The following is a 13,153-nucleotide window of genomic DNA, read 5'->3' as shown; positions in this document are numbered from 1 at the left end:
CCTATAGTGTTTTATAAATGCGTATAAAACAGACCTAACATCCCAGGGAAACATCCTAATCTTACACATATTGATCACCTCTATATTTATACTCTCTATTTTCTCTCCTATTATTTCCACACACTAGCACTGCGTTCCATTTGCCCTATTAATATTTCCTTCATACAGTTTGGTGGTTGGGTTGAATCTGTTTGATATAAGGATTTGCCCTGCTTTCCTTCTTAGCCCTGCTTTTAGTTGTACAAGTTTAGTTGCTTTGTCAAACAAAGCAACATCCCATCCATACACATTCCAGCCCTGACATGAGGTTGCTCATGTAAGTCCCCTTCCCTGCTGGGCCAGGGAAGGCACAAGGCTACCTTCCCTGATGAGGAACAGTATGGGTGAAACTACAAAGCTCCGACCCCACCCCGACACTCTCCTTAACTGCAGCTTGAGGCTCACAACTCTCCCACTGAGCTACACCACTGCCATACAATTGGTCACACAGGTACTGCACTGACAACTGCCAAGGGGCTTCATGGAACTTTGAGTCTGTCTCTTAAAACCATCCTGGGACATAAAGCAGGATGGGGCACATAGCTCCCTTAATCAAATACGTGTAGGGAACTGAGTGAATTAGCGTGTAACTCAGGGGTCAACAACAGAAGTAGAATCACAGGCAGATGGACGGAGAAAAGAAGACAGCAAGAGGTTTAATACAGGAATTTCCTCTCTGATTAGGGGGCTGCTCAGGCAAGTCCAAGATCTGTAGGGCAGGCTACCAGGACATCAGGAAGGGCGGGCTGGGACTACTGGGTACTGGCTGGTGATCTGCCCTACAGATCACCCACGGAGGTCAGAAAAAGGTGTCAGGGCCCCTGGAACTGGAGCTACAGATGGTTTTTAACCACCATGTGGGTGTTGGGAATGGAACCCAGGTTCTCTGCAAGAGCAGTCAGTGCTCTTAACCACCGAGCTATCTCTCCAGCCCCCATCATTAATGTCTTTAAGCCAAATCAAATGAGAATGCCACAAAGCTAGAACCAAAGAGAAACACTCATCCTTGAGATTCCATTCCTCTAGGATTGCTTTTGGCATCAAAATCTGTGTCCAGAGAGGCAGGCTGAACCTCTCACAAGGGCTGGAGCTGTTGTCCACATACAATTTGATTCCTTCCTCCTCATGGAAGTCTCAGAGCTGATCTTTAGGACTTCCAACAGATTGAGGCCCACTGAGGTTCTATGGCATGTCAAAAGGTTATATACTTTAATAGCATTTTGTTTTGTTTTTGACTTTTTGAGACAAGGTCTCCCTGTAGCTCCAGCTAGCCTGGAACTATGTAGACCAGGCTGGCCTTGAACTCACAGAGATCCACCTACCTCTGCCTCCCGAGTGCTGGTATTAAAGGTGTATGCCACCACACCCAGCTACTTTAATAGCATTTGTAAGATACCTTCACACAGAGCTGGGCATGGTTGCACATGCCTGTAGTCCTAGCTACTTGGAAGGCTATGACAGGAGGACAGTTTGAGCCTGGGAGTTTGAGACCAGCTTGGGCAATATAGTGAGATCATGACACAGACCTCCAAATCCTTTCTATGCACTTCAGTTTCTATCTACCTGAGGGTTGACAAGGTACGTTGACACATCTGAAAACCATCCAACCCCTCTATAGCTATGCATAATCTCGGTGACTCTCCATCTGCCCACTTCCTCTTTCCACTAGCACACAGTCTCCTAGACTGACCCTCAAGGAGATGACAACCCCTGGGACAGGAGCACCCCATATGCCTAATTCAAATATATTTGCAAAAATAGGCACTTGGGAATTACAGGTTGAATTTGTATAACATAAAACAAAACACTTTATACTATCCAGTTGTATTTAATGAATCTTTAATACGATTAAACCATCAACTGAATCCCAAAGCATTTCCAGTACCCCAGAAGAAAACCACACGCCCATTTTTATCAGTCACGCTCCCTCCCTCTTTCCCATTCTCTGCTCCTCCTACCCCAGCATTTTATAACCATCTATATATTTTCAAACTCATTCCCTGGACACCCCAGTTGTTCCCACACCTAACCCGCCTAGACACACAGGGGCTGACGCCAGGTCCTCCTTCACGATGGTGGGACTGTAATTGGGTTTGACAACTTCAGCAAGCTCCCGGGCATACATCTCATATCTGCCTGTCATCTGAAAGCAAAACATATACTTCTGTTTTAAAAAATTCCTACTCTTTACTTGCTACCAGCTCTTGCCACTAGGGGGCGGCCATAGGACAGAAATGTATCCATTGTGCTGGTTGACAGCACAATTTCAGACTGGGATAGAGAGAAGCAACTGCATTGTGACCTCAGAACTGAAGTCAGTGAAATTCATGGACAAAAGACACTTCACAAGCCCAGCCCAGCCCGGTGTACAGTGACCTCTCCATCTAGGAGGTGTGGTCTGCTGTGAGGCCGGATGGAGGAGGGGTGTCCTGTGCTTTCCAAGAACCCCTGAGACTCAGAATAGAGTGGCCCCAACAGAAGCAATTTGGATTCAGGTCTCTTGGCTGAGCCTGAGGCCTTCCTGTTCCTCCTGTTCCATGTGGCATCTGATTAGAAACAGATGGAGACCAGGGCTGGGAGCTGGAAAGCCCACCCATGTTGCTCCTTCCCGGGCCTCCCTCCCTCCCATCCTCCCCTTCCCTTGCCAGCTCCTTTCAACACTGGACGAGAGCTCACGCCCATCTCTGCTGGGAAGCCTTTTGCTTTGCTTTGGGAAAATCTAAAGAGAACATTCTACTTATCCCTGGAGATACTTGTTAAAAGAGCTGGGTACATTCATGGGTCCAGGTTCTGACTTAAATCGAATCCTGCGTTGATATCGGCTGCCCAAGAGGAGGGACAGGCCAGGAGACCTCGTGGGCACTGTCTTGCTTGTCTTACAAGAATCTGAGCCTGGAGAACGATTGAGGACCCACACTCAGGTCAGTGGGGGAGGTCTAGTCCATGTCTGGCTGGACAGGGGTGCTAGGGCTTCTCCCAGCCACACTCAGCAACGCCATTCAGTCATTTGGAGCAGGACATTCATCTTTACTCACAAACGGCTGAATGAGTGTAACAAACCTTGCAGTCACCCCGTCCCAGCACAGCAGGCACCTGCATGCTCACAGTGCTGACCCCAGAGGGTATTAGGCAGCAGCATTGAAACTGGGTGTCCTAAAGCCTGGGAACAGAAGACACTCGCTCCAGGGGAACTGAGTAAGATGGACCGAGAGGCAGGTCTAGATCCGGCTTGTCCACTGACCCATTTCCCACTATTGTCAAGGCCTAGACTGTGGAGCCCGGTGGCAGGCAGAACCAGACACGCACATTTATCTTTCAACAAGTGCAAAAGCCTAGAAAGAAAAACAGGATCACAGAAGCCAACCCACTGTATTCTCTGGACAAACGAAATTGAGATTAATTTGTGGAAGGTGCCCAGACTCTCAATCAGATGAGGGGAGCAATTGAAGCCTGCTGCTTGTGCATCGTTTTGTCTAATGCCTCCTCTCCACAGCCAGCAGGGTACCAGCAGAGTGGGGAGCTGGTGCCTCCTGCCAGCTGCCTGTAGGAACGAATGTTGCAGTTCCTGCCACTGCAGACTGGATGGAGGCCAAAGCAGAGGAGCAGGCAACAGAGGGGCCTTAGACCCACCTTGAAGTTCCAGATGTCATTCATTTGCTGACAGAGGTTGAGGTTGAGCTCAGCAACCAGCAACCCATCCCGATTACGTGAGAGTCCAGGAGTTCGGCTGCCATCAGGAGCTGACACATAGCTTGAGCCATAAAAGTAGCCGAAGTCACAGTGTGCTTAAGAGGCAAAGACAAGCAGCCATGAGCTTGTACATGGTGTGGGTTCTGCAAAGGGGCAGGCTTAATGGAGGGAAAAGTGGGCCAAGGCATCCATACCACCTCCCCAGTGTCTGCCATAGGCTGAGGGCCAAAGGACCTGTCTCCCTCCTCAGGCCTGAAGGTCCTCCATGAGGTTGGACCTACATCACTTGCTGCCCTTAAGAACATCTCTAAATGTCACCTTTTAGAGGTGTTAGCTCTTTCCTCTCAACACCAGCAGCTCAAAGCCCTAGGGAGTCACAGGCTCTAGGGGCTTCCTGTGTGACCCACTTCCTGTGGTAGCCCCACTTGGGAAAATGCAAAAACTGCCTTGCTTGTCTTGCCAGCTCACCCCTTCTCCATGCCTCAGGCCCTTCACCAGTGCAGAGTGCTAAGAGCTCCCAAGGTGAATGAGGATGCCCATCTAACACAACACAGGCTCAGAGCCCCCTTTCACCACATCTTCTGTTTGTCCATTGTAAGGAAACAAACTGCAATTGGGGTGCCACCAGGTGCTTCACCTGGAGGGAATCTGGAAAACAGTTCTGTTCACCCTCCTATAGCTTTCTGGGGGTAACCTACCAAGCCAGGTAAGATACCTCTTGGCAGCCCTTTCCTCTCACATCCTTGGCCAGAGTCATGGGACCCTGAGGTGGGGATTTCTAGCAGGTGTGTTGGTAGCCGCCCTCAGACCACAACGTACTGCTTACTCCAGACCGATGGCAATCTGTGCTGACTCAGGGGCATTGGTACAGCTGGGCGGATAGGGAGGAAGAAGGAAGATGGGAGCCTGTGTGCAGGTCCTCTGCCCCTTCTAGGGAGCTCACAAAGGGTCCCCCATATCTCTATGGTCCATTTTCACAGTAGTCCTGAGGAGGCAGAGAGACCAGTCCCATTCCCATTTGATCCCCAGTTGGAGAAAAAGGTGGTCACCAGTGAGTGACCCCAGCCACCGTGGAACTCCCACAAAGCAAAAAGCAAACAGAGGAGAGTCGGTGCTCCCTTCTGAAGTGCTAAACATACAGACAGGCTGTGGGTCAGACCCTGCCCAGAGGAAGTAGATGGAGAAGGCGAAGATGAGGCTGACCAAGAGGAAAGTTCAGGAACATACCTTTCTTTCCATCTCCTGAGGTAAACTCATTGGGGAAGTGCTCCTGTGAATAAGAGCAAGGTTAAGAGGAACCTCTAGGTGGCAGCACCAGGACGTTCAGGACATCCACTTAGCAGACCAAGAGAGCAAGCTGACCAAGGAGGAACGCAGTGAGGTGGAAGGGTCTGTCCTCACTGGGCAACCGGCAAGATTTGTCAAGTGTCCTGCCTTGGGAAGCCAGCAGGGCACTCCACAGTCAAGGTAAAGGCCTGGATTCTGCATCTGGGTTTATAATCCTGGAGGAATTAAGTTGCCTGGCACCCACAGTGCTCAGGGTTGGGCAATGCATGTAAGGTCAGCCAGTCTGAAGAAATAACATCCTACCCTCAATAATGAAACAATTAGGGTTTCTTTTCTGGTCAGAAATCATTTAGATTTATGAGGAAGTTTTGGTTTTCTCAGACTGACAGTTTAGTGTTTCTCAGGTGATTAAATAAAATGAGGGTTATCAGCACGTGAGAGTTCAAGGTCAGCTAATAAATGCACTGTGTAGTTGTTCAAACTATGCAGTGCATGGGTCCTTTGATGAAGGCGAAGATTAAGAAACTGGACACCTAGAAAGGAGAAAGCACAGGGTACAACCATGATTTCTCATGACCTTTCAGCTAAAGCAAATCAGCTAGAAGAAAGAAATATACCTCGTGGCAAAGCATGCCTGTGACCCCAGCATTTAGGAGGTGGCAGAAAGATGATCAGGAGTGCAGAGCCATCTCTGGCTACATAGTGAGTCTGAGGCCAGACTGGGATGTACAAGACCTTATCCCCAAAACAAATCAGAAATGAGCAAGAGGAGAGAAGAGAAGAGGTAGGAAGGGGAGGTAAAGTAAGCAGGGGGAGGAGAGAAGGAGGGGGGAAAACACCCTGCCAGACTAAGCCATTTTCCTTCCTGGAACCCTGGAATCTGTGGCATGTATGCAAAGGGAATGGGAAGAGGGGTCCCCACCAAGGCCAGCAGTCACTGGCTCCTTTCCTCAGCCATTCCCCAGACACATACCTGACCCACACGGTTAATGGCACAAGTGAAGCAATGATTGGCAATGGCTGCATTTCTGGCTTCAATTGGCCACAGGGACTCACTGTAAGAGAGGATCAGGAAGAAACAGGTTGTAGACTTCCCAGCCAGAGTCTGTGGATGCTTATCCTGAGACACATCCTGGCTGCTGGCCTTCTTGAGCCTGTGGCCCAAACAAACCTGGAAGGAGAGCTGGGCATGATGCCAATCTAGCACTTAGGCAGCTGAGGCAAGAGGAATGTGAGTTTGAGGCCAGTCCAGGTTACACCATAAGTACTACACCAGCCTGAGCTAGACAGGCTCTTAAAACAGACAAAACACCTATCAGCTGACCAGCTTGGCTTCGACTCCCTGCTTAATTAATCGATACCAGTTTTCTGGGGAAGGCCAAATCCACATGGCTATAGTCTACTGGGAGTCAGACAGCCCTGCTTCAGATCCTTATCCTAAGCCTCAATCTCTTGCAAAATATCCTCAAAAAGAGACAGTGCAGATTGAATGGTCATGCTGGAGCTCCACATGGTGGTTGTTTCATAACTGTCATGCCCACCTTCCTTTTCTCTCACAGGGAAGCCATCTCCGAGCTGGGCTAACAACTCGTAAATCAGACAGGAGCTAGGGGTTTAGGGTCTATGAGGGCTGAGCCTGCTCTGTCCTAACAGCCTTATTCTGCTGTGCAAAGTGTCTCCAAAGGGAGTGGATTTCTTATAGTAAACAGTTAACCAGAAGGACTTTAGGCAATGCTCTTGGGGATGGCATTCTGTAGCAGAGTCCCCACCTCCAAATTGATCTCTGTTTCTCAGCCCAATTTTCCTCTTCTGGATCCTGCATCTCTAAGCAGCGTTTCATGGTTCCTTACTGGCCACCTCACTGACACAGCTGAGCTGTGGACCTTCCTCAGTTCAGCACCCACCAAAGAGAGTAGTATACCCTGCCCTTTAGCCTGCCAGCTCGGACACACCATAAAATTAAGTGGGCCTTCTGGTCACCAGCTATCTTGTGTCCAGGGAAAAACATTAAGATTCCAGATGGGCAGAAGCAACGTCCATTTAGAAACACCAAGTAACTGAGAGCAAAATGCCCCGTGATCTTCCTTCCCATCTGTGCACCTAGGTTCAACCAAGAAGGAGGTGGAAGTGGTGGGTGCCTGTCAAAATTCTAATTCTTTGGAGGATTTATGGGTCTAAGAAAAGGGAAAAGGGGGAAAAAAATCACAGGCTTAATTAAGGAGACTCATTTTGCTGTTTTAAAAAAATTCCCTCATTTGCTAAGCCAAGCTGACAAAACTTTTAAGAAAGGAGTTTTGCAGAAACATACTTTCAGGAATTAAACAGGCACTTATGAGGCAACTTCCCTAAACTGTCTTTCTTGCAAATCTCCAGGGAGATGTTCTGTATTGGAGTCAAATCCACAGCTGGGAATGGAATGTATGCTTTCTAAACTGCAAAGGAAAAGGAGGTTTGAAGTTCATTAGAGTCCAGTGTGTTTCAGAAGCAAGTCCCAATGTGTGAAGATAACAGAAAGCTAAGGTCTGTGACAATGACTTTTGATATCAGCCCATTTAGGCTGTGTAGACAAACCCTGCAATTGTCAAGATGATTCACTGCATGTAAACTTCACAGTCCAGTGTGGGTTTAGAATTGTGGAACATAAAAATAAGCAAGGACACCTAGCTGACCTACAAAGTAGGCACATGTATGTTTGTCTAAGATACAGAGGAGGACGAAGATGCCAGGAAAAGGGGTGGATGGCTCTGAAAACTGTGACCTAACGTTGGGGGTTGACTAGCACTGGGCTTTTAAAAAAATGAAAACACTTATTAGTTCCACAAATAATCATGGATCATTGTAAGAAAATCTCTGATATCCCCGCATCTTAAACAAACCGCCTGCTGTCATTTTGCCATGCTGTACGACTACCCTTTCCTATAGGAAGTAAAAGAAGTTACAGAGTTCTGACCACATACAGCTGCGATACATCTTTTGATTGCTCATAGGTTTTTGCTGCAATGTTGCATTATCTCCATGACTTGTTTTAGTTGCAATAACCCACAGAAAAAATGGGTTGAAATGTGCTTAGCCCTGACATTTCACTTGCATGCCACCATCACCACAAACATCTCACACACAATCTTGTCCACTTCGACATTACATCCTCAGGCTACAATTCCAGGACTATTGTCACCTGCTTAAAGGGCATACCATGAAATGTACTGCTTTCCTAGAGCCCTGATACAGGTCTCCCTACCTGTATATCTCTCCTGCTTATCTCCCTATGCCCTTGAAAGCTAAGGTCTGGAAAATTCTTGGCTAAGGAAGGAAAAATCGGTCATTTTCAATAAGCCTAATAAGCTGCTAAGGACATAAATAGTCATGTGCCTACTACATGGGGTCACTCTTAACTTGCTTAACTTGGGTTAAGAAAAGCTCAGATAGCAGGTTGGGGAGAGCCTCTGTACGCACAAGGTGAGGTAGCTGTGTCTGGCCATGTGCCCAGTGAGTGGACTTCAGGCTCCTCTAAGAAAGGTGGGGGGTGAGGGAGATGGAGCTCTCCAAATGTTTTACACATCATTGGTAGGAGATACTCTATGGTGTGGCCTCAAGGTCCCAGAGTCCTAGAAGATGGATGAGTAATGACCATCTTGCGTTACAACTGCTAATGGATAGTTACCTGCATTTAAACCTCCACAAGACCCTGGCACATTTTCTGAGAGGAAACCCTCAGGGAAGATCCAAGGCCCAATATTTTTCCTTCTGCCCAACAGCAGCTCTCCTGAACCCATAAACTTGGGCAGAGCCATGCCATGGGCTGGAGTCACGGACCAAATAAAAGGGGAAAGGAAAAGGCTAGTTGAGTAGCAGAGTGAATCGCTGCCTCCTCCTCAGAGGATGCAGTATGATCACACCTACTGCCATGCTTTCCCTACCATGATGACCCATTCCATCACACCATGAGCCCAAACATGAACCAAACAAACCCGCAGATGCTTATTCCTTTAAATTGCTTCTTGTCAGAAATTTTGGTCACAGTAACAAGAAAAATAATAATTCTGGTAATTGGTATGGGAGTGGGATCTTTGCTGTGAGAAACCTGGCCTTTTATGGGAAGAAATGCTGAAGATTGGACTGGAGATGCCCTAGAATGCAGTAAGCACGATTAATGACCCATTTTGGGCCACATTTAGAAGAGCAAAATGCTGATAAAATGCAGACAGTTAAAAGTGTGTTCGTGAGGTTTTGGAGGATAAGAAGCACTTTACCAAGAAGTAGGATGTGGCCATTCATTTTAGAATCAGGCTAAATGTCCTCAGACTTTGAGTGAAGAGGAATTCAAAAGTAATAGACTCATTTGTCTGGTTAGGGAAATTTCAAGCTTTGGTATGCTCACTGTGTTCTGCTCTTATCCAGGTTTACAGTGAGAAAGAGAGAGGGAAGGGGGAAGAGTGAGTAGGGCAGGAAGATGAAAATTATTTGAAAATGGACTGAACTGAGAATGCCCTTGGAAAGTTTCTATTCTATAAAACCACTGCCTAGGGGAGTGTTTCCCCAGGTCCAGCCACCAGGCACGCAGAGGCCACTACGATAAGGGGGCCAGGCTCTTCACAAGCTAGCAATGGAACCTGGCAACGCTGTCCACATGGTGCTTGTTTTCCCGGCACGAAAAATGCAATAGTTACAAAGTCATGGAGGCTTGCATCAAGGTTCCAGAAAGCCACTGAAGCCAGGCAGTGTGTGTCAGGATCAGATCCCTTACAATGGGGCCTTAGAGGAAGGCTCCATTCAATTATATATCCCTTTTATAACTGATTGAAGCTGTGATGCCTAAGATGCACTGGAGACTCCAGGCTATGGGAGACAGAACGACTATGGGATATCCACTGAGGAAATCTGCAGGCATGGAAAGGAGCTGGCCCAGGAGAGGCTGCACATGCTTCCATCAGGACCTCAGAAGTCCGCCACAGAGCTTCAGGATTTGGTGTTTTCTCTGCTAGATTTGTCTTGCTTTGGTCTGATCTTTGGTATGGCCCTGTTCCTCCCTTTTATAATGGAAATATTTGCTTTGTGTTTTTGTATCTTGGAATCATAGAACTTGGTTTCTTTTTCTCATTTTTTAGGGGTTCACAGTCAATTTCCTTGAGTCTCAGAAGAGACTTTGGACTTCTGAACAATGTTGGAACTACTAAGAGATAGGGGACTGTTTGCATTACTACACAGGCATGAGATTTGAGGACCAGTGGTATAAAGCTATGAGTTAAAAGTGACATCTTTGCATGTCAAGTTGACAAAGGAGGGACTTCTGATGATTTAACCTTCATTGTCAACTTGAATGAATTTACATCAACTTAGAGACACATCTCTGGATGAGTCTGTGAACATTCACACAGAGGTTTAACAGGGGAGAAAAGATCATCCCCAAACTCCAAAGCTGGGCTGGGATCCTAGAATAAATAAAAAAGGGGAAAGGAGAAAGCCAGGTGTGTTCCAGCATTCATCTCTCTATGCTTCTTGACTGCAGACATGATGTGATGCCTCAAACTATCTTCTGCCCATAAATTGCACCTTGTCAGGCATTTTCACAGCAATATAAGACAAATAATGTAGTGGTGCATGCCTTTAATCCCAGCACTTGGGAGGGACAGGCAGGTGGATCTCTGTGCGCTTGAGGCCAAGTTTGAAGACAGCCACACAGCCAAAGCTACAAAGAGACCCAGTCTCAATATGTGTACACACACACACACCCTGTAATCCTCCAAAATGCTTATCCAAAGTGGAAGAGAGAAGTGGCATAAGCATGGCTGTGTGGAGCTATCTCAGCTGACATGCTGACCAGGGTGTCCAAAAAACACACCTACTACCTACCCCAGCTCTCAGCAATACCATAACAAAGCAATACCATAATAGTTTTTAACTGTTTCAGCGGTGAAGCTGATACTCAATACGTTTTATGTATGATTAAGGGGAAACTTTTCATTGGTTAGAACAACTTTCCTGGATCATTCCTATTCCTCTGGGCTAGAGTTGCTTCCTGTGTTCTACCTCTCTGGGGGACTTTGCTGGGCATGGCAGAGTTGGGGTCAGGATTCTGGGTTTGTTTGTTTTGACAGGGTCTCTCTAGTCCCAGACCACCTGGAAGTCACTATGTGGACCCAGTTGACCTAGATCTCACAGAGGTCTGCTTGCCCTGCCTCCTGAGGGCTGGGATTAAAGGCATGTGCCACCACACCCCGGTGGGGCTCAGGATTCTGAAGGTGCCTGTTCAGGAACTAATTCTGACTACTGGGGCACCTGTTGTGCTTCAGGACTTAGAAGTCAAGCTTTGTGAGTCCTGACTGTCATGCACAAGGGTAGGAGTATTACTTTCATCACCAGTGTTCAGAATCCCAGCAAAGGATGCTGCCAATAGGAGAGTGGTTCTTTTGGGAGGTGGGATTTTATAATGGTCATCTTGAGGATTCACTGAAAATCTGATTAAATGTACAATATCTAACCATGAGCCTGGAATCTGGACATCCTGGTGACTATGCCTGCTTACCACAGTTTACCAAACCCATGTCTGCACCCGAAAACTTCGCCCTGGGCCTGACACAGTGGCCCTAGAAAGCCCCGTATCTCGCCCACCAATGACCTGAGTTCTCCAACAGTGGCTGAAGGATTGAAGATGATCTCGGCTCCATTGATGCTGTACATTAACCAGTTGAGGGGGTGATGCCGCCCGTAGCAAATGTTGACTGCAATCCTGCCAAACTGGGTCTGGAACACAGGGTGGCCCAGGTTTCCCTCCATGTAGTAAGTTGACTAAAAAGCATAAACAAAGAGCCGTATTAATGCCTCAGAGCTGAAACAATTCCCCTTTCCTTGCACTCAGCAGAAAAGAATATCACCAGCAATCTAAAATAAACATTTGGGTGTGACTCTATTTTAAGTTCCAGAATTCAATATGCAAAAATGCACACTGACCCAAACACAATAACAAAGCTATTCCAAGGGGAAATCACTATAGCTTAAGTATTTACCCACAGTCTGCTTTGTGGTATGTCAAACTATGGCTAGGTTTCAATCATGATACAAGTAAGGCTGAGGTTTGGTCACTGTTAACAGGAGTCAGTTGGCAGCCTTACCAACCATATATCCTTATGCAGAACATTAGCGGTAGAAAGACCCAGATTCATCCAGAACAACCCTTTCTCTTTCCTATTTTTCTGAAACTGTCATTTGAATAGGTGTGGGCCTTCCCCAACTCACTAAGGCCACATCTGAGACTGAACCCATACCTTCTACATAGCACCTTAGGCATCCTTCCTGGGGTTAAAGATCCCCTGCATGAGGAGGAGATGGGAACTTCATTCTCCCGTCTCTGTGCCTCTGCCTAAGCCCTCAGTTTGCTCCCTCTGGAACATGATCAGGATAGCTGAGAGAGGTTAGAGGGCAAGTTGAATCCCAGTATTAGTTCCAGGGTAAACAGGTGACGAGAATGTCTGTCCTGCCCCACCTCCGGCTGTTACCTAAAACACCCATTCTCTTCTCTCCCTGTACCCCTGTAGATGGTTTCTCACCTTGTTGACCACCTTGAGAATAGGCCAAATCCCCAAATCAAGATGGGAGGCCTAAGGATCAGGGACATCGTATCCTGAACAACTGCACTCCTTAATAATCAAATTCAGATTTAGCATCTTAGACATTACGTAAATTTGATTTCTGTCCTTCAAAAGTCCACCACCTCCAGCTCACCACCCTCGAATGGCATTTACCAATCAAAACAGCCTCCCTGACTTCTTATCACAGGCATGAGAAATTCCATGTAACCATCAATCTACACAAACAGACATTCAAAGACACCTGAACATGAGGCAACTCAAGATACCATGTCACAAAGAATACCACCCACTAAAACTAGGATTGTACCATGGTTGGCTAGGTGCTCAGAGCCCCTTCAAAGGGCCCACAGGAATCATTTCACATTTGTGCACTATTTATGTACCAATTGCCTCAGAGAATTACAAAAGCCAAATCAAGATATTGTACACATGGTATATATATATATATATATATATATATATATATATATATATATATATCTCACATTATATTGTATCAAAATCAAAATCACAACAGAAAAAAATAATACTATGGAAACCCTAAACAGTAT

General features: G+C 46.8%; 1 protein-coding gene across 1 annotated transcript in view; it reads right to left on the bottom strand.

Annotated features, from left to right (window-relative positions):
* Nucleotides 1–1,856: 1,856 nt before the first annotated feature.
* The window catches only part of Upb1 (beta-ureidopropionase 1), a 27,388-nt gene continuing 16,091 nt past the window's right edge, over nucleotides 1,857–13,153 (bottom strand). Inside the window, exons 6-10 of the mRNA XM_008835764.3 lie at nucleotides 11,633–11,802; nucleotides 5,990–6,071; nucleotides 4,957–4,999; nucleotides 3,670–3,824; nucleotides 1,857–2,182 (exon numbers count right to left, since the gene is read on the bottom strand). Of these exons, the coding sequence (XP_008833986.1) occupies nucleotides 2,033–2,182; nucleotides 3,670–3,824; nucleotides 4,957–4,999; nucleotides 5,990–6,071; nucleotides 11,633–11,802 (600 nt within the window). The 3' untranslated portion in view covers nucleotides 1,857–2,032. The remainder of the gene's footprint in view (nucleotides 2,183–3,669; nucleotides 3,825–4,956; nucleotides 5,000–5,989; nucleotides 6,072–11,632; nucleotides 11,803–13,153) is intronic.

The sequence above is a fragment of the Nannospalax galili genome, unplaced genomic scaffold (genome assembly GCF_000622305.1).
Source record: "Nannospalax galili isolate Female #2095 unplaced genomic scaffold, S.galili_v1.0 scaffold658, whole genome shotgun sequence".
Taxonomy (NCBI): domain Eukaryota; kingdom Metazoa; phylum Chordata; class Mammalia; order Rodentia; family Spalacidae; genus Nannospalax; species Nannospalax galili.
The sequence above is the reverse complement of the archived record's forward strand: the minus strand, read 5'-3'. Positions and strand labels throughout refer to the sequence as shown.